General features: G+C 42.3%; 1 protein-coding gene across 1 annotated transcript in view; it reads right to left on the bottom strand.

The window, feature by feature from the left end:
- The window catches only part of BOLL (boule RNA binding protein), a 97,259-nt gene that overhangs the window by 56,590 nt on the left and 18,836 nt on the right, over positions 1 to 21,833 (bottom strand). The window contains exons 3-6 of the mRNA XM_090045174.1: positions 17,191 to 17,334; positions 10,067 to 10,158; positions 4,295 to 4,349; positions 3,431 to 3,506 (exon numbers count right to left, since the gene is read on the bottom strand). Coding sequence (XP_089901300.1) covers positions 3,431 to 3,506; positions 4,295 to 4,349; positions 10,067 to 10,158; positions 17,191 to 17,334 — 367 coding nt within the window. The remainder of the gene's footprint in view (positions 1 to 3,430; positions 3,507 to 4,294; positions 4,350 to 10,066; positions 10,159 to 17,190; positions 17,335 to 21,833) is intronic.

The raw sequence follows: 21,833 nt of genomic DNA, 5'->3' as shown, positions 1-21,833 counted from the left end.
AGAGAAGTGGTGCTGGCTCCTACCCTGGGGGTCTTTAAGAGGAGGCTAGATGTATACCTTGCTGGGGTCGTTTGACCCCAGTACTCTTTCCTGCCATGGCAGGGGGTCAGACTCGATGATCTGCTCAGGTCCCTTCCAACCCTAGAAACTATGAAACTGCACGCACCTTGGGGGAGGCATGCAGGTCACATGCCTCCCAGATTTGTGCTTGGGGTGGAGGCAAGCTGCAGCTGCAGGCTAGGCTCTGTGCCCTGCTGTGACACCATGTGCCTGCCACCACTGGGCAAGCAGGCAGGCAGGCAGGGGATGCAGCTTAGCTGGTGGTGGTAGACACATGGTGTCACGCAGCTCTTGAGGCAACAGCAGCAGGGCACAGAGCGAAGCCCACAGCAGCAGCCCACCTCTGCCCCTGCATAAATCTGGGGGGCACATGGAGCCCCCCCTGGGTCTCCTCCAGGGTGTGTACAGCAGCAGGAGGCCCTCCCATGCCCCTGGGTGTGTGTGTTTGCACATGTATACACGTATACTCGGTCCCTCAAAATAATATTTTCTCCCTCCACCTACGCACTGCTGCCCAAGTTGTCATCCACTACTGCATTCCCCACCAATTCTTCCCTGTTTGTGAGCAGCAGGTTAAGAAGTTTTTCATCAATTGCAGTTGAATAACCTGGACTCTGAGCAGACTCTGTCTACACACCAGTTTAAAGACTATTGTGCATAGGGTCCTTCCTTGCTGCTGAGATATAAGGCTGAAGAGAGAGGTAGTGTGGTCCAGGGAAGTGATCCAGGTATAGTGTTTCTGAGGTTAGTTGGAACTACATGGTATAAGACAGAGTAGAGTTGCACCTTACAGACTAACTGAATCAAAGATGCATAAGCTGTCATGAACAAACAGCTCAATTTGTCAGATGCTATGAAAGGACATGCAGAAAGCAGCTTATTAGAAAAAGTGATCTAAAGACAAAAAGAGGGAAAGAGAGAAGGAAGCAGAGAGAGGGCAGTGCTGAGAGAGACAAGGGGAACTGAAGAAAAAAACAAAGCAATTGTCCCCTAGGGACACAGGGGTCATAAAACTAATATAGGTAATAAGATACTAATTTTTTGTCCCTGTTAGACCATATATAACACCTGCAGATGATTTTTTTCTGCAATTTTGCATTCAAGTTGGTTTTTAAAGTTCTGTTGTTTAAGAACAAGTATTTTGTTCAAGAACACGTCCAGGGAGGTTGAAGTGCTGTGCCAAAGGTTTTGTGTATTTCTGGACTTGATGTCAGATCAGTGTCTATTTATTTTGTCACATAGGGATTGCCTCATCTATCTAATATAAATGGCAGAGGGACATTGTAAGCAAGTTTCATAGTAGCTCGGGTCAGGAGGGACCTGAACAGATCATCTAGCCTGACCCCCTGCCACACAGGAATGAATGCTAGGTTCACAAGACCCCAGGACAGGTGATCATCCTCTTGAATTTGCCCAAGGTTGGGGCAAGGACCACTTCCCTGGGAAGTTGGTTCCAGATTTTGGCCACCCTAACTAAAATATTGCCTTCTGATCTCTAACCTAAACCTATTCTCCATCCACTTACTACCACTGTTCCTCATCACCCTAGGTGGTGCTGGGGAGAAAAGGGCTCTTCAGTTACAGTAAAATGGGAAGCTCCTGTCTTTTGGGCTCCCACATCTTGGGAAGGGTGCTAACTACTGGGCCTAATTTTCTTGTCCTTTTAGTCATTTCCTGATAATCTATCACCATTCTCCACTTCCCACTAGCCTTTCACATAGGCCATAAAGGGGAATTCCACTGAGAAATGGTGGGCTCCACCAATCTGGCCTGCAAAAGTCCCTGCACCGTTTCACTCACCCCTTTTTCAGCCTCGGATATCAAGGGATAGGGACGCACAAAACATGGCTTTGCTCCCTTTTCTAATTCAACTTGTATTTCAACTTTAGTATTCCCCACATCCCACTCTGAGCAGACCCATGGCCCGTCTGTAGGCATGGGAAACTCCTTTTCTAGGGCCATCACTCTCTGGCGGGGCCCATCTATAACACAGTGATTCAGGATGTTGGTTTCTAAAATCCATATTGGGTGCCAAGTAGCAGTCAATATTGTTGGGACCGCCTGCCTTCCCAACTTTACCATACCTTTAATTTCTCATCCTTCAATTGCTCCACCCTTACCCCTTTTAATACTACGGGGCATCCATTCGGGGGGGGGGGGGGCGGGTCCCATTGAAAGATTGTAATGTCTGTCCCTGTATCCATCAGGAACCACCCTGCCACCTCCCCACCTTCAATCTTAATTTGGGCAAAAAGGTAAGTGATGGCATATCTGATATGGGTAGAACAGAAGGTAAATGAACCTTGGATGTTATAATGCATGTCATTTGGTCCAGTGATGATGTGGTTTGCATTGACAAAGAGGTACAGCTGGCATTTAGGTCCATTTCAAGATGGGTGAGACTAGGAGTTGTGTAACCAGTTGCTGGAGGGATACCATTTGAGGTTGGAGGCTGTCCGTAGGCCAGGACAGTGTCATCTACTGTGGTTACCATGAGGTGGTTATTATTTAATGATCTCTAAACCCTCCTGATAACAATATGTCCAAGGCGTTCAAGCTGGGGATGTAGGTGTCAACTAGAGGGATGCTGTTGCCTTTGTCATGGGGTCAGTGTTATAGCCACATCTGCGGAACAGCTTCTCTAGCCACTGCTAACTAGAACACAGAGGTGAATATAAGGGTTTGTGCAGAAGTGGATGAAATATGCATATGATATCCAATGCCCAGCAAGCAGGAATAATCATGCATCAGGTACTACGGAGGGAGTAGATGAGACAGGGAAAGCTAGAGGTATGACGCAAACTGGTGTATGCCTTTCAACCATACATTAAAAAACAAACAAACATACTACTCAATAGACAATGTTCTGACTGTGAAGAAGCATGATCAGGCAACCTGCCCTTACTAGGGATTATTTCCCAATGTTAGATATTACTAGTGACAGGTATAACTTCTGAGTTTGCATCCTTTAATATTGTATGGGAGCTTGTCTGGAATCAGGAAAAATGTGTATGACAACCACCTTTTACCTAAAGATGTCTGTCCCAGAGAGTAGGCTATATCACTAGAGACTTTAACCATCCTTAAGACCGTGCTCATTTTGCTGCTAAAAGAAGCAACTACCTTAAAAAGATAGTCTAACAGGGAACTGATTATTTAGGCCAGAAAGGGTAGCTCGCAAAAAAAAAAGAGGATGAAGAAACCTGGTTCTTTTCCTATTGTTAGTATATCCATGCTTCCATCTGCTGTGCACATTAAATATTTTGAGGATACCACATAATCTAAATAGAACAGCATAAGACAAACTGAACTTTTGCCTAAAAGAATATTTGCCATCACACAAATTGAAGAATATAGCAAAAATACATACGAGGAATCCCTACTTGTTGTTTTCTTATTGCTGGACCAATATTCAGTTTCTTATCCTTATAATTAAGTTTTTCAGCCTAAAATAAAACAAAGAAAAATAACAGACATTCACAATGCATCTTGTCTGTGAATCTAACTTTCAAGAAAGTCAAGTCAGAAATAAAAGAAAATATGGGAAAAATTTCAATCAACTGTCCTTGCTGACTGGTCTCCAGTTAATATAAAAAGCCGGTACATATTTTGGACTATTTCAATTACTTTTATTATACACTGAGCTTACATTTATAAACAAGTCAAGAGGAACAGACTTCAAAATGTTCAAGTTGTGCAGCCATTCCAGCTCTACATGTTTGAGGAGAGGTCCAAGGAAGTATATACTGACAATACATTTAAAAACATGCCATTATAACTGGCACCACAGAAGCAAGAATGAAAATTAAGACAGGCTGGACAGGAAGAAGAGGATAGTCATTAGCACTCCATTAACTGAATCAACAACAGATTTCATATTTAAGTGACTGGCTTGCATGGAAGAAACTGAAATAGCCATCCCTACCAAAGCCAAAAATATTTAACTTGGAAGCATCCAGTTCACACGACTCATTCTGCCCCCAAGACTTCCAGTACCAACTATCTTATATTCATGAGATCTCATTTTAACTTTGTGTGGGACCAAGAGGGGAAAAAAAAAAATGTTGCTGCAACAAAATCAGGGTCATGTAGTCCAATGTCTCTCTGGGTTTCAATGTCAACTCATACCAGAGAAACACAGAAGTGCCAGACATCTATTACTATTTGGATATATGCAACACCCTTCCAAATGAAATTTACCTGAAGAATAAATATAATGATGAATAAATCTTACCTCTTGTAAAATTTTTTGTGCATCTTCTTGCGTTTCAAAAGTGATGAAACCATACCTAGTAAAAAATACGTAAATTATGCTCTTAGTCTATTTTTATATAGTATGAACAAACTACATTAAAAGAATATTACGAAGGCAAAAATCAGGATCATGAGAAGTCAAAAAAGGACAAGATTAAGGTTCCCCTGTTCCACATTAAGTCAGTTCTTTCACGTATTTACATTAAAAAATAATCTTTACTTACATGATCATGTATTTTTTCCATAAAATGGCACCTTGTTATATACACAAAATGAACAGTACTCACTTACTGAGCAACTACTCAATATTTTGTTTTATCCTCATTATTCAATGTGAAGCCATAGGTCTTTTTACTTCACACTATTCAAAATTTATTCTGAAGATGTAATTAATGTATTTGTGGCCTTTGGTATGGCATCATCATCTACAGAACCTCAGTGTTTCATAACAGTTCTGAGGTAATGGTGGGGTATTATCCTCATTCTGTAAATAATAAACTCAAGGTATTCTCTTAGTTACCCAGAAAATGAGGAACACAACTAGTGACCCCATGTGAAATGTCTGATTTAAGTGATTTGACTAGTGCACAAATTCTGTAACAGATGAGGATAGAATCCTATACTTCAAAGCAGCATTTAACTGCCTTAAACTTAGAACCATTTTTTTCTTCCTCTTTCCAACTGAAGTGAAAGAAAGGTCCTACAGAAAACAGCCTCACGTACTGCATAATGCTGATTCACTTCCAGAACAAATCTGGCCTATACACTGAATGAGGCAGGTGTTGTATAGTAAACAACTGTATGCGATTATACAAAAGACAATTAATTTTTGCATTTCCTAACTTAGATTACTGATTTTACAACATAAACGTCTTTTAAAATAGTTTCTTATATGTAGTTTCCTAGGTTTTTATAAAATCGAACTGAAGAAACAGAATTCCATTATGTGGCATTAGACTGACACTTATGTTTCTCAGCCAGGTATAAACTTTAAGAGCTAGCATGAAGAACTCTGCCACTTCACCTAACAATTTAACAGATGGCAGTAGCAGATTATCAATCCTTCTCTATGGACCAGCACTAAAAGTTTATGGGACAACGTGCAAATGGATTTCACAAATATCTGTGTAATTTCAGGAAACCGAGGGCATTTATACACATACATTTCTGTTCCGCGATGCACCGGAGATCCACCGTGTGCAGCTGTATAAACAGTGAAATGTGCATCAGCATGAAGAAAAAGGTGGCAGCAAGCTTTTAAACTAAAGCACCTCTGATGTGTTTTAGTTCAAAAGTGTGCCACTTTCCCAGTGCTGACATGCATTTTGCTATTTATACAAACTATTTATACAAACTGCATGTGGCACAGCACTGGGCGCTTTTCAAAGCGTCTGCCACTGCAGTGTGTGCATATGTACAAATGCCCTGAGGTTCCATTTCAGCTTAGGAGAAGTTTGGCTAGTGGGCAAATTTCCACCCAAAGCATGACATTCTGCTCCATCCTAACCTGCCAACTGCTGTCAAAGTCCTCTTTATGGACTCCTGCCTCCTTACTGAAATCCATTTTCCTTCCTTACGCAAGTTAGTCCCCACTGCTCAGACTTCTTATACTAATCTCCTTGCCCAGACAGTCCTGGATTCTCCCTCTGGTCTCAGCATTTGACCAATATCCTCTTCTTCACTAGCTCTCAATCTCTGTTACCTTCTCTAGCCTCATGATCCAACCTTACAGTTTCAGCCTTCCACTTACTTCTCACATATATGCACACAGTCTCCCCAGTCCTTGTCCAAAGATCTTTGTTCAGGTAACCCATTCTCCTCCTGCACCTAAGCTCATTATTACCTGTCTCTCCTTTCCCTCCACTCCCATTCCCTCTTCCACTGGTTCCTAGTAATAAAAATATACTTTTTAACTGACGTGTCAATTTTTCTTGTAATTTACAACATGAATAACAACTAGCAAGGAAATCAATTAACAAAAGTTCTTTCAGATACAGGTAAGTGCAGCTTGGTCCAACTTAAGCACTTTTCTACCTGGAAAAGTATTAGCCGCTATAAACTACCAACACCCACACTTGGACAATTTTATTTTAGTGTTAGAGTGTTTTTTCGGTGTAGTATAAACCCTCTCTCAAGTGACACAGACAAAATCGAAAAGCTTACCAGAATAATTATACTGTAATACAGCACACCAGTATGACCCTTTGTATTATTTACATTTATATCCTAAGTTATACTGAAAAAATCTTTCCTATGCAGAGAAGAACTAAGCCTTTTAGAACCTCTCTTTAAAGGCAACACCAACTAGTTAAAAAAATTAAACCAGGAAGACCTCTATTTGTACAGCTAGGACAAACCATGTTCTAATCTTGAAAATTCATATTGTTATGGGTAATTCATATGATTTCATGCATCTTTTAAAGGTAGTTCAATGTGCTGCATTATATAGGAAGGAAATGCATAAGAAAATGTATTTTTCCCTAATATAAAAGTTAGAGGTGCACTAATAGGTCAGTTTTGCAGAGCGAGATCCCCGAGGCAGCCGTAATGCCCTGGCAGCTCTGTGATAGTACAAGCTCTACCCCAAGGGCACCCTCTTATCTTTCCTGCCACAACTTTGATGGAAAAATAACTTGGGAGGCTGCCCATGAGCCTTTGTTTAGTCTTGGTTCACTGAACCTTACTCAAGCTCTCCGATCTGTAGGTCCTTTGCCAGGCCTCTCTTCAGTACAGTGCTGCATGAGACACCTCAGGCCTTATGAGCCAATTGTGTGGCTCCAACCACCCTTTTACCACGCTCCATGCCTCGCGGATGTTACATTGTTATTATGCTCTGTTGGGTCCTTGGCCTACTCGGACTCCGCACCTTTGATATGGCTAGTCCTTCTAGTCTAGACCTACCATGTTGGGCCTGGCTTTGAGGCACTAGCCCACAAACTTTTTATTACTGGGCCGCTGACCCTTGCAGCTTGCACCCCCCTGGAAGTGGGTTCTCCGCATCCCCTGAGACTGCACCCCTCTGGTGCTGGGGCTCAACACAATTGTGTGCCCGCAATGAAGACTCCTCCTTCCCTATTAGCCTCTTCCGAGTCCATCATTGCAAACAATAAACACAAACCTAAGCCCCTGGGCTACAATATAACATTAATAATAAAGGCAGCACTCTACCCCATTAAGAGGGCCAACTCCCCCCCACTTAGAATACCAGCCCCTTTTACCTCTGGGCACATTGTGAGCCCCTAGAATCTTACTGCAGTTGGAGGTAGCAAAGCAGGCAGCCAGATGCATGGAACTGCTCTCTTGTGCAGGAGCTCCTTCTCCTGGCAGTTGCCAAAGAGAGAGTAAGCCTCACACTCAGATAAGTATCAGCTAAGAGCTCAGCCTCAGCCCTGCGCTTATGTGCACCCTGGGCTCTGACTCCTACCAGTCAGCTGCCCACCTGCAGGTGCCGGCTAATTACCTTGTTAGCCTGTTACTCAGGCAACTTGCAGTTGTGGGGCTCCAGGTAGCCTTCCAGGCTCCTTTGCTAAACTGCTTCTGCTCTTAAAAGGCACAGGCACCCCAAAGTGCCCTGCAATAATCAGTCCATATTGTATCGGTGCTAATAAAACAAAAATTGACATTAATCGGCAAATCGGCCATTTTTGGCTGATGTTGCTGATAAATGGGTGCAGCTGCAGCATGCACGCAGCCAGGAGTACAGCCCAGCAGCTTGGAGAACAGTCGGGCATGTAAGTCTGTGGTGTGGAAGGGGTGTGGGTGAGGCAGATTAAAGCCCCCCTAAAAGGAGGGAGGGAGTGGGGCTGGTGCAGGCACTTCCCAGCTGAGGGAGGGTGGGGCAGGAAACAAAGCAGCAAGTTGCTCGTCTGGGAAGTACGGGGAGGGGGCAGGGTTGGCTCCTGAAGCTCCATGCACCTCTGGTGGAGGAATGGGGGGCATGTGCCCCCTGGATCTGTATACACGGTAAGGACCAGCTGCCACTGTGTGCTCGGGGCTGGGGATGCTCCAGCATCTTCCCAGTGGGGAGCAGGGCCTGGGCTGCACTCAAGATGGGCGGTGGTGGTGCTGGAAGGGGGGGTACAGGGTGGGCTACCACCACCCCAAAATTCACCATAGCTCCCCCACAGCCTCCCTCCCAGTGCTGCTGCTGCCTTCCCCAAGCACAGCCCCAGCTCAACCCCTCACTGGGAAGAGTCCAGCACTACCCTTGGCCCCAGCCTGCATTGGCAGCTTGCCCTCACCCTGCACACAGATCTGGAGGGCACATGCCCCCCATGCCTCCCCCGCTTTCCTTCTTGTGTCCTCCAGACAAGCCACTTGCAGCTGCATCTCACACCCTGCCCCTCCCCAGCTGGGCAGCCTCTGCCCTTGTCCCACCCATTCCCTCCCTCACCACAGAGACCTTGATCTGCCCCTCCCAAGCCCCTTACCTTCCCCCTGGTTCCTTCCCCCCACAGACTTATCAGCCAGATGCTGCTCTCCAAGCTGCCAGGCTTGCATATCGACAATCAGACTGGTATCAACTAATAAGGCTCATTAATAATTGCCCATCAGTATTGCTCAAAAAATCTTTGCACCCCTAATGAAAATGTGATTTTAAATATATCATTGCATTTAACAGCAAATGTATTCTAATTCACACTGGTCTGATTAAATCTTGTCCTTCAAGAAGCTAGCTTGCAGGTACTCAAACAAGGAACTATGGCATAAATTGTCCTTAGCTACTTATATATCAAATAAGTAAGCAGTCTGATATGTAAGATTTACTCTTGCATAACATTTTAACTTTTGATTTAATTTAAAATGTACGTTTATAAAATTTAAGTCTGTTAAACTCTTTCCATTTTAAAATTGATAACTGTAGTTTTGGAAAGATACCATCAAACTACAATGTTACTCAGAGGACCAAATGGAAAGTGATGCTGTAACAACGTGATATGAGGCAAATTTGCAGGAAAACACTATTACCTATATTTATCTGTGCTTACTGTATGGCTGACATTACTGCTGGCCCAGTCATGCTGAACACCACATGTGATGATGTTCAGTACTACAGGAAGCAGTAGCACAAAGGAAAACAATGATCTAATCATAGGGCTAGAGCCAGTGCTGCAATACAAAGCTGCAGCACACAACTCACCACTCAGGAAGTGTAGAGTTTTAAATCACCTGTGAACTCCCCTATTTCTGTGCTGCACCGCAGCACCTGGCACAAAAACCATTTTATAGTCGTGACAGCATACCCCTGCTGTCTAAACACCATCACATTGCATATTGTGCCACTGCCCCAACATTTTCACCCCACATCCTGCCTTTCTTTAAACCAGGTATGTTATAGTGTTTTCAGAAGGCATACTTATATCGATCCTGAGCTTTAGGGATCTTTTTCCAGGCTTACTCCAAGTCTTTTAAAGACCTTTATTCCACTTCTACCCTTTCATATGGCATAAACAACTAGAGTGGAAATTAAGATCTCATTCATACTATTATACATTCTTGCCAATGATACCCTGTATTATAATGAAGTTGAAGTGCTGAGAGGGAACGAATGGTAATGCTAATCACTAATCTATGAATGAAGCCATTTCGGACACTGTTAAAATTAAGAAACACATATATTAACTGAAATTGTTGGGAGAGTCACAGTCCTGTGATAGCAACATTAGTAACCATGAAAAAGTCATAAGCAAGTTTTATTCTACTTTTCCACTTACTGTTGCGTTCTCAATTTCCATATTGCTACTATACTAACCCCTTTGATACTCCAGCTCTGTCATTAACTATCTTCACTTCTTTTACACACCCATACTGGGCAAAAAACTTCCTTAGGTCATTTTCGTTAGTCTAGTAAAATAAAACAAAAGGAAAAAAAACAAATAAGAGAAACGGATTTGTTTAGTTATTACATATTGTTTTGCTTTGGACACATTAAAAACATGCTAGCAATAAATCACAAAACTGACTATCCAATTTTAAAAGACCAAAAATAAGCAAAAGCTATTCCTGGGATTTTAGTGGGAGGAGTGTGTGTAGAGGTAAAGGGGTAAGAAACTCAACTTTTTCTTCCTTTATTTCATCTTCAGCAACCTAAATATCCTTTACATACTCAATTCAGATTGTAGTTTTTCCACTAATAATTTCTCCTGGTAACTGAATTCCATTTTGTGTGAATGACTTGTCTGATATCATTACAGCATTTGTAACTCAGCAAGTTCATTTTAAAACTTCAAACTGGAGGGCATGTAACCCTCAATAAAGAATTTCTATTTTGTCAAGTATGAAAAACAACATTAAGATACAATGAAGGTAGTATAACCTGTATTATGCAGGCCACATTCAATACCCATAAAGGTCCTTTCTGTCCTTAAAATATATTAAAACACATGTACATGTACAATACATTCATTTTTCTTAGCAAAGTAAGCAACTATCTATCTTTTAGATGTGTGATCTTCATTCACGTACATGGAAGAACAGATACTGAAATAAATGTATCACGTATTTACTGGCTTATTCTATGTGATATATATATATTGCGTTACAATTTGGCTCCCAACATATCAAGAAAATAAGCTGATGAACATGGCCCACTGGATGCATCAAACCTCTCTTGGGTTCATCTAGTGTTCTCACTGACTTACTAATATCAGAAGTTTTCATGTACTCTTTGAGCCACTGTTCATTTAAAAAATATATATATATATTACAAGTTGGAAAAGCGCTCTCATATATCTAAGACTTACGTTCCCTTGTATGAGTCTCTAAAGAACAGTAAATGGGAGACCATTTTTACTAAATGTAGAACTAATGTACGTAGTTAACATGCTACTTGCAGAAAGAATGTTCAGGTAACACAGTTTTGGAAGAATTCTCCCTCCAAGGCATTCTATAAAATAAGCGCTACAAGCTCAGAAACCAGAGATGGTAGAAAATGTGTACGCAAGCTTTTGATCAAAGACATATAGGAAACTGCAGCCCCAGGATTTAAAAGATATTGGAAATATGACAGATGTGAGTAGATTTGAACTGGTAGGAAATGTAGCCTGAGGTTTCATTACAGGTGATTAATCATTTTGGTCTCCTTTGAGGACTGCCAGGGCCAATTATTACTCTTTTTGAAAAATTAGATAAAAACAACAGTCCACCTGGGAAAAGTTTAAAAATACTAATAAAGCAGAGCCTACAGGAAAATGCATCTGAAATATCATACAAGCCTCCAAAGTCAGGAAGTAAAGCTTTGAGCACGTTGGAATATAGCTTCACAGAGCAACCAAATAATTCTACAGACATGCTGTGGAAGCTGCCTTAGATCAACATGATGTACCTTCATGTCTCTGGGGTGATCTAAAGAATGGACATTGCATCTTATCTATTAAAATCCTCTATCAAAAACTGCCTTCCACTTGGACTTTTCTCCAAGGCTTATTGCAATGGTCTGCTCCTATTTAACTGGATAATCAGGATGCTTTGCCCTTGGCCAGGCCTCTCAGTTGCACCAGAGCTTATGAAAAATTCTGAACAGCAGATGGACAAAGACTTGAAATCCCTAGACTGGATGATGGTAGTCAAAAATATGCAAGAACTTTAACTGAGCTCAGTGTATGGTTACATAAACACATTAGGCAAATTAAGCAAGCATGTGAAGTTATAGCACATCTGGTACTCCACAGTATGCCTGTGTGCATGTTCTTATCCTTCTAGTGAGGCATAAACTAACTTGTCTTTAGTGGGTGGTAAAAACGTGCAGGTATTCAGTTGCTGCTGAGTAGCTGAAGGTCTGTCAGTTTACACTCTTATGTACGCCCATAGCTTCAGGATTAATGAAGTCGATTTTACTGTAGACTATTTGGTTAAAAATAAACCATGAAAGATGAAGGAACAGCGTTTTTAAGAGATGCTCATGCTAAAAACTTTCTCCACTTAGGAGATGGATATTATTTGGGGTGTTTTTTCCTCTGTAGCCCTACAAACCTCCAAAACAATCTATAGTACCCTTTAAACACAAACTTCAGCTGCTTAAACAACTGTCAAAATCTAAAATGACCAGATCCAGCAAGTTCAGCTACAGACGTAGCATGTGAAGCAACCTTTAAGAAAGTATTTGGGAACCAGGAATTGGGCATAGTCTTAGTGGCCAAAAATATTAAAGAACTAAACTTGCTACACAGTCAAATTATATAAATTCTACCTTGCTATTTCTCTCAAGAAAGAAGACACAGGAAAAAAAACGTAAGGAAACTTCCATAAAGGATTTATGATCCCATCTTTCCCCACTATGGAACAAAACTGAAGGCATCCATGGCAAAGAAGTTCATATTTAATGATTCTGCCCTTCTGGAAAATGGTTTTGTCTTTTTCAAAGACTGACGCACACAGTGTGCATGGAGCCCAGTTTGTTCACCAGGATGTTTTTCCTGCTTACAGGAAACTTTATGCTAAAATGCATAAGCCAAAATATCTTGATGTTCAGAGGCTGCTGGTCTACACCCAGGGCCAAAGAGAGGCATCTTATTTCTGGAAAACGTGGAGGACATTAGGCTTGTGTGAAGCAGCAAGTATTCAATTCAGATTCGGCTGATTCAGAAGGACAGTGATTTGATTTGGTGATGCGAGTCGCTGTCCCAATTTGATTCAGCCGAACTGGATTCAAAGATTCAGCCATAGACTAAACAGGCAGCAGTCCTCAACCACGCTGGACACAGCTGCCCCCAGCTGGTAAGTTTGCTGTGGTGGGAGGATTGGGGAGGGAAAAGGTGTGCGTGTGGGGGAGGAAGGGGGCAGATAAACACCCCCACAATGAGGGAGGGAGGGATTGGGGCTGAGACAAGTTGCCCAGCTGGGGGGGGGGGATGCAGGACTCAGGGAGGGGGCTCCTGCCACTTAGTGCTGCCGTGCACTGCCAGTCTGGGAGGGCATAGGAGCGGGCATGTGCCCCCAGATCTGTGTGGGGCGGGGTGGGCCAGGCTGCACTGCGGAAGGTGGGGCAGAAGGTGCTGGGAGTGGGAGCTCTTCCCTGCCACCACTTGTCCAGCCAGAGCAGGAGGGTGCAGGATGCGGGCGTGGCAATACTGGGAGGAGGGGCTATGCCCTGCTGCTGCTTGCCCAGCCAGGGCAGGGCACACGATGCAGGCATGGCTCACTCCAGGTGGAAAGCACTGGGAGCACAGGCTATGCCCTGCTACTGCTTGCCCAGCCAGGGGGGAGGGGGGCAGGCATGCAATGCAAGTGCAGGGGCTATCCCCTCCCACTGCTTTCCCAGCCTCTCCGCATCTCCACATGTACCTAGACCAGAGCAGGCCAGTGGCAGGGGCTATGGGGAATTTTAGGATGGCTACAGCCCACCTATAGCCCCTGCTCCACTGCACTCTGCGGGGCAGGTGGAGCCAGGGCTGCGCTCTGGGCTGTGGTTGGGGCAAGCTGCCTTGAGCACAGCTCTAGCTCTACCCACCCCATGGAGCATAGCCTGGTAGCAAGTGGCTGGGGCTAGCCTCCCAGATTGCATCCTGGCTCAGCCCACCTTGCATAGATGTTGGGGCACATGCCCACTCCCATGCCCTCCTGGACCAGCATCGCACTGCCATGTAGTGGCGGAAGCTCCCTTTGCCGAGTCCTGTACTCCCCCCGCAACCCTGGCTGGGCAGCTTGTCCCAGCTCCAATCCTTCCCTCACTGTGGAGGCATTGATCTGCCCCCTCATGCCCCTTCCCACTCCCCTCAGCACACAACAAACTTACCAGCTGGAAGCAGCTATGTCCAGTGTGGTTGAGGACAACTGCCTGTTTAGTCTATGGCTGAATCTCTAAATTGCGCCAAAGCTTTTCCGAATCAATTCGTAGGCTTCCAATTCGATTCAGACCTTTTAATGGGTCTCCCGATTAGATTCAGATTTGAAGATTTGGCCGCCAAATCGGGCCTAATCTCCTTTAATCAAATCGGCTACCAAACCTTCACGCAGCCCTAGAGAACATATATATGTTTATAAGACCATAAGCCTCAAAAGCCTTAGGACAGGATTGGAAACATGCAGCCCAGAGGCCAGACCTGACCTGCAGAGCCAGAGGGCTTTGGCATCACGTCCAAGGTGAGGGGCTTTGCCTGTGCCCACCCCTAGGCCAGGCTAGCAAGTAGCTGTGCCTGGGTTGGGCAGCAGGAAGCCGTGCCTGCACCTGGGCAATGACAGGGAAGAGGCAAGAAATGGCAGCATTGAAAAGTCATGACACCATCCGACCTTGGACCTTCTGGCCCGTAACTCCAAAACTTCTGCCTTAAAAATATTAGATTGCATCCTGAGATTGTATTGTATATGAATATAATTGCTGCCTCTTCTGTAGCAGCTGTACATCTATAGAGCGATGTAATAACTAATATTAACAGAGAGAAACAGGAATAAAATAATACCAAAAGATCCAATGCCTACTCCTCAAGTGTCCAGTAAAATGCAATACGTATATGTTGAACACATGGTACAACTGAAAACTACATATAAATCTGCCACATCCTTAAGAAAAATTAGTGTTCACCTACCGTCTAAAGAAGTGGTACTAGTCTTCTGGGCATTAGAGAGAGAGAAGAAAAAAAAAAGAGCGACATCTTTAAAAGCATGACATGAGAGGCCACCTGACAGTAGACTCGGCCTGTTTCAAGTTTTGCTAGGGTCTAAGATGAAGTCTTCCAAATAAGAGGCTGGAATTCTTCTCTCATGAAATGTACATTAAGAATCACTGCTATGGTGATAAAACAGGTTGTTTCAGAGGAACTGCAAACAAGTAGAACTGGCTGAAAACTGGAAAACGTTCACCAAAAAAGTGTGTTCACCATCAAAAAGTATACATATATGGAATTTTTCTACCAGCCTTTTAAGTAGCCCTTGCAGAATATGACCTTTTCCAGGCTTCAGATGGACTTCTCTGAGAGGAAATCTATGATTGGTAGGCATCCATTCTAGATTTTGAATGTAAATCTGGCTTTGAATGTAACTATGGCTAAGTCCATCTGGTACCAAGTGCAGAGAGCTAAAAGGGCTTCAGGAGTATATTTATTGCTTCCAGCATCCTCCCAATTAATTCTATTTTCCTTGCTTTCCCTGCTCTGTGGAAGATAACTTAATATCTCATCTGACTTCTGACCTGTCAACTACCACACAAACAACTAAAGACACTTTAATTGTACTTTTTCTGCCTGCTATTCAGAGTACTTATGTGTGATACTTGGCATAGGTTATCAACCTTTTTAGTTAAAGAAAGAAGAGAAGAAAAGAAGCGAGAAGGTTTTTGCGGCACTTATTTTTTTAAACAGACAATAAGCACTATGCCCATTGACTGAAGCGGCATTATGCTGAAGAATATGTATAAAATCCCCTGTACCATGAAAACCTCAATTTCCAATGCCTTAGCCATACAAGGCAGAAGATCCTGGAAGTTTCTTGTAATTATTATGCAAGATATTCTGGGTGATTTATCCAAACTGATAAATACAATTAATACCCTCTATATCCATTTTCTTCCTCCTCTTCATCTGAATCTGTGCTTGAATGGTCATCAGCCTAACTGGATTACAGCAGACAAGACACTGTTTGTAGGAAAGAAGGAACAACTAAATCGGCCAAAATAGGATTTTAAATTCACTTCCTCAAATGATACAAAAATGAGAGCAGAAAGGATTATGTTCTATTGTACGCTCACACTGACAAAGCCCAGAGTTTGTAATATTAATGGTGCATGCATTCCAAGAGTTAAGTAACACTGTAGAGAATCCTTAAATTTTTGTTTTAAAATAAAAACGTTCACTTTCCATAACTTCTAGCAAAACAATAAAGCATATATGCTTAGCCTCCTTTTCTGCATGAACTAAATGAATAGTACTGGTGGAGCTGAAGGCACAGAAGCTTGCTATTAGATATATGAAAACCTACTACCGTAAAATCTTTGTTATCCAGGATCCCCAGGGGAAGGTGATTGCCAGTCGTGTAAAAATTCTGGTGATCTGAAATAACCAGGCAGGAGTTTTCAGATAATGCAGATTAGGGTTGGGGGGTGGTAGCAGCGCTTGGAGCACGGGGTGGGGAGAGAAAGGGGGGGGGTGCCAGCAGCCACATGCAGAACAGCAACACCACAGGGTGGTAGGCAGTGGCAGCAGCCACTGCCTGTGAGCTTCCCCCACCCCCTACGCCCAGCTGGCCAGCTGGAAGCTCCAGTTAATAGAATTTCTGGTTACTTAAATGCCAGGTAACAAAGATTTTACTGTATAATGTCCTGTCTGTAGAAAATGAATGAGATGTATGATCTTAATTTTGACTTGTACAACCATCTCACATCTTAAAAAGATGGTTCTAAAGAGAAGTAAAAAAGTTTGAATATTTACATATACATAGAACAACCTCATGTTAATTATATCCCACTCCTCCTTTGGGGCCAGGAAAGAAGTCCATTAAAAGAGAGTATTCACTTTAATAGGGTTAGTCAATTTACTACATCATAATAAAGAAAAAAATGGTTCCTGACATTGGGATTCTTAAAAGTGTGTGTGTGAGGGGGTATTATAATAAAGGCTGTACTGTAACGCTATTTACATCAGATTTTTTAAAACAATTAGCAACGTATTAGTAGCTTGTAGCAATTAAATGTGTAAAAAGGCATCTTTCTGAGAAAAAAGTGGGACAAAATAGGATTTTATAGTTTATTTTCTACCTTATCTGAGGATATTCTGGCAAAGAGCACCACCATCTCACAATCATCAGCGTAATCATACATCAATGTAAAACAGATCTTCTAAATGCTTGTCTTGAATGCATTAATCCAATGAATGTAAAGACTAATTATTAAGAAAAATATCAAAACTATTTCTTCTATTACTTATCTATCAAAATTAGAAAAAATACCTTAAAATCAATTCCTCCTACAAAGATGCGATTAGGAATAACTGTTCCAAACCTTGGGGCACTGGTCGGGTTATTTAAAGGCACTGGTGACACAGTGTTGGGAGATGGAGACAAAGATTCTGTTTGCGTCTGATTTGTGGTTTGCTGTTTGAGAGAAAATATTTTTTTAAATATATTTTCAATATCTTGTACAACATAAACCACTAATGCAAATATATCCAAACAGAAAAAACTGGAGAGTCTCTGAAAGCATGTAGAATGTTAAACAGCTAAACATTACCCATGATTAATGTATTGTTAACCTATGGCAATCATCCATACTTGTTCTAGAACCCTTAGGGCTCCACTTAAGAAATAATTCAATGTTTAAATTCAGTACAGTTACATTCTTTTCTCAAGCTTGACTTGCAAGTCGATACCTTACTGAATTAGGGCTTTAGACTATGATTTTTGGGTTAGGGTCTATCTTAATTTGATGTCTGCACAGTACTGTGCAGGAATTGTTCTGACTACACAGAAGGCAGCATCATCTACCATGGACCAGCATAGAATACATTTCAAGAATGATAAAAACAACCACACACCTTCACTTATTGGATTCTGTTCTGTAATATACGTTGTTTACATTTTCCAAAATTATATGGGCTGGGTTTTTACAAATGCTGAGCACTTAAAACTCCAGATCTGAAGTCAAGAGAAGAAGCAAGTCTTAGCAATTGTTGATGCTCAGCACATACGAGAAGCTCTTGCCCACTAAGGCTACTCTGTATTGCTTACACCAGGGGTCAGCAACCCCCGGCACACATGCCAAGCATGGCACACAAGGCCATTTTGCTTGGCACACCACTGCCAGCCTGGGCTCTAAGCAGCTGCTGCCAGCCATAGAGCCCAGGCTGCTCCCAGCAGGTGGCTGGGGAGCTGCAAGCCCTGCTGCAAGCAGACTGGGCTCTGCGGGCTGCAGCCGAGAGGCTGCAAACAGCTGCGCTGGGCAGCCCTCCAGCACCTTTCAAGGTAAACATTGTGTTTTTTTGGGCACTCTGCCCAAAAAACGTTGCCTACCCCTGGCTTACACAGTGCAAAGTGACCTTTAAATTGCTTGTAAACTGTCAGCAGATAAATCCTCCTGTACAGGGGGACAGACTGCCTGTGTAGACCTGGCAGAGGCAGTATGACGACTGTCTTTGCCAGCTGCCCCCACTCTGCCTTAAGGTGGAAGGCAGTGCAGCTTGATGGGTAGGGCCCTACTTAATTCATGGTTTTGTGGCAACCGTGAAGTCTGGAACTCTCCACAAAAATCAACCAAAAAATACTTAAGAAAAATAAAATGCTGGCTCCCCAGTGCGAGTCAGCAGTCCTCACTGCCAGGAGGAAGTGTCAGCCGGCAGGGCAGCAAACAAGATGGCAGCTGCCCCCTTGTCTCTCTTACCCCTGCCACGGCCTCTCCAGCAATCAGAACTGAGGGGCAGGGCTGCTGGAAAATGTCCATGAAACTGACTCTGCGTGCCATAAGCAGCTGTGAAGAATCCTTCATCTCACCATGATTTAAGCTGGTCCTTAATGACAGGGTATGGACATGCAGAGTTTATAACAGAACTCTCACTTCCTCAAGTCTGAGTACCCATAACCAGTTCCCTGAAGCCACCAGTATGCGTCTCAGCTTTTAAAAAGTTAATATATTAAGTTAAGCATGTTTTTCCTTTAACTCAATATAATAGGATGTACTGCAATCACATTTTTTCATTTATGTTATTATATTTTTAAAGAATCATACATATTGTATGTTTTCAAAATCACTCATTAGGCATTAGTGCCTATTTATTTTCTGTAAAATCATTCTCAAGACTACAATTTGGCTACGCTCATTACATTTCTGTTTTTCTGTCTTTATTTTACCATGTAAAACCCTAAAGAAGAAAAAAAACCAAGTGGCTGAAATACTACATTGAAGTCAGTGGATTCATTTCCATTTATGTTACTGGGTATCATACTGCAACAGTCAGAAACCTTTTTAGGCTGCAGCCTGGAGCAACCAGGTTTGGGTTAGAGCTGGTGGTGCGAAGACCCAGCTGCCAATGCTGCTTCTCCCTGTGGCAGCCCAGGGACAGTGACTGCTGCCAAAGCCCAACATCTGCAGGGTGGATCTGGCTCACTGGCCATAGGTTGCCACTTCCTGTCATTGAGTATTCTTGGTGTCCTCTCACCACCAGTTTGGAGTGGCAATGCCACTTACATTTTGTAAGTTATTTATAAAATCCTAACGTTGATTAAAAGGGTGCCATTTTGTACGTATTCTTTCAGTTTGTTATGCTAAGTATTTTTCTTCATACTTGTATCTTATACAGGCAGTCCTCAGACTTAAGACACTGAAAACCACGCTTTAAGTTGAAATGTAACTCAGAACCGATTTTCCCATAGGAAACAATGTTATACATGTGGGATTGGTTCCTGAACTAAGGTCTGATACCCTATTTTCACCAAAAATAACCCAGAATTTTGTACTCGATCAATTACAGATGAGTAACATAGCTACATTAATGTATTTATGTTTTAAATAACAATCATATTGATTTGGAAGGACTTCTGAGGTGACTTTTCTACACTTTTTGAAGGGCTCTTGGCTGGACTCTTCTCAGGAGTTTTGGCTGCAGGTTTTTCTGCAGTCTTGTCTGCTTTCTTAAAGAAAGCGTCCAAGAAAGTTTGGACAGTTCTCCAGGGAGATGGGCAAAGCAGCAAACTTGTTCGCTGGAGTGTCATCACGTCAGATCAAGCGTTGTAAAGTTGAAACCGACATCATAAAGTTGAAACAGCATGTCAATTTATAAATGTTGTAAGTGCAAAACGTTGTAAGTTGAGGACTGCCTGTACATATTCTGCAATGCTACCGAATATTCTTCCCCAAATGTGTGATCCTGAAGAAAAACCTCACAATAATACTTGAATTTCCTCAAAATATTCTGGTCCATCTAAATACTATGTATACTGCTTCCCATTTCTGTTTCATCAGAAAACAAACACAACTAATACTAATGGCTTTATTTTCTTCCAGGACGCTTATAAAATATACTTAATGATACTGACTTTCCTGCAGAGCCTGCAGCATAGCAGTCAATATATGTAGCTATTTCTTCCCACACAAATATCTATGTCCTCAACTTCTATCTACCTAGATTCTTATCTGGCTCCTATTACTGTATTACCTATTACCTACTAATCTTAAGTATTTATCCTCATGCTGTCTGTGTGTACAGCTCTGGGTTCAAAAAACATTAACTTAAGCCAGAACAGAACAAAAAAAGCCAGTCCAACCTGACACTCTTCTTTGACTATCCTAATGACTGTTTTTATTAAGTACCTGAACCCTGATGCAATATGAACTGAAATTCTCCTGAAAGCTCTTGCCAGATCAACAGGCTTCTACAGCTTTACTCTCTACAGCTTGCTTTCTACTCTTGAGACATATGGGAAGAAACTGCTGTCTGGGCAATGGATTTAGGAAGCAGCCTGAGAATGTTGGCAGAGATGGATTCCATGTACCAGGGACTTAATTATTCCTTCTTGCTGATACCTTTGTCTTCTGTGGGCTGAACTTTTATTTTTTTTCCTTCTCCTTAATACAAGGCACAAGAGACATTTTGTTCTCAAAACTACTCCTAGCCTAAGACTTTCTGCATATCCTTTTTCACATCTTCCGATGAAGCAAACTTGGATTCATGAAAACTTGTGCTTACATATTTATCTATACAGACACATTACATTACATTACATAACCTGAGCTTTAGTTTGAAGTCAGTCAGAATGTAGGGTAGATATGCACCTTTACAGGCTAAGAAAGATAGAAATAGATCTCTTTCTCTGTCTTCCTCAGTCTGTAAAGATGCATATCTATCCCACCTTCTGACTAACATTGTTAACTACTGCTCTAAGATTAGAAAACCAAGACAATGTGCCTTCCACTGGAGACTTAGTTTCTCTGGTTGTTCAATCTAACATAAAAGGTGCTTTAGAGGTAAGCATTTGAAAAAAGGTAGCGGCAGTACAGGCTTAGAGGCAGAGACAGTACTGTTGCAAGAAGAACCCAAAATAGAGAAAGAAAAGCTGGTGCTGGCTGCAGACTATTGGGATACAGAGGCTAAGGAACTGCAGATCATGTAGTGCTAGAGACCCCAAAAGAAAGCAACTCAGATTTTAAAACTATTTAGATACTGAATTCAAAGTGAAATCAAAAGGAGTTACCTCTAATTACCGTTAAAAACAGGCCTGAAATACCCAGGAAAGTACAGTGTTTCACTAGCAATTTTAGTGAAGATGACATGCCTTTTTTACTTCAGTCTTTTACAACTAGGGCAAATACTAGATAACAAATACAACAAAGAGAAGGAAGGCGTCAAACAACCTAGAATAGTAGCAGAACAGGTTAGGGATTACTTAGAGCAGCATTTCTCAACTTGTGGGTTGTGACCCAAAGTGGGTTGCAAGAATATGAGAGTTGTGGACAAACTTGAAAAATGTTTCAACAAACTTTAAAAATGGATTTTCCTTTAAAAGAGAAAAACCTGGGAAACACGGCTTTTCCCTTGTAGGCAGGCAGAGTTGCAGGCTTGGGGCTCTCCATACCACACACACATCCATCCCCTGCCCCACAC

The sequence above is a fragment of the Crocodylus siamensis genome, chromosome 4 (assembly GCF_052110815.1).
Source record: "Crocodylus siamensis isolate JL-2025a chromosome 4, ASM5211081v1, whole genome shotgun sequence".
Taxonomy (NCBI): domain Eukaryota; kingdom Metazoa; phylum Chordata; order Crocodylia; family Crocodylidae; genus Crocodylus; species Crocodylus siamensis.
Note: the sequence above shows the minus strand (reverse complement) of the source record. Positions and strands in the feature narration are given on the sequence as shown.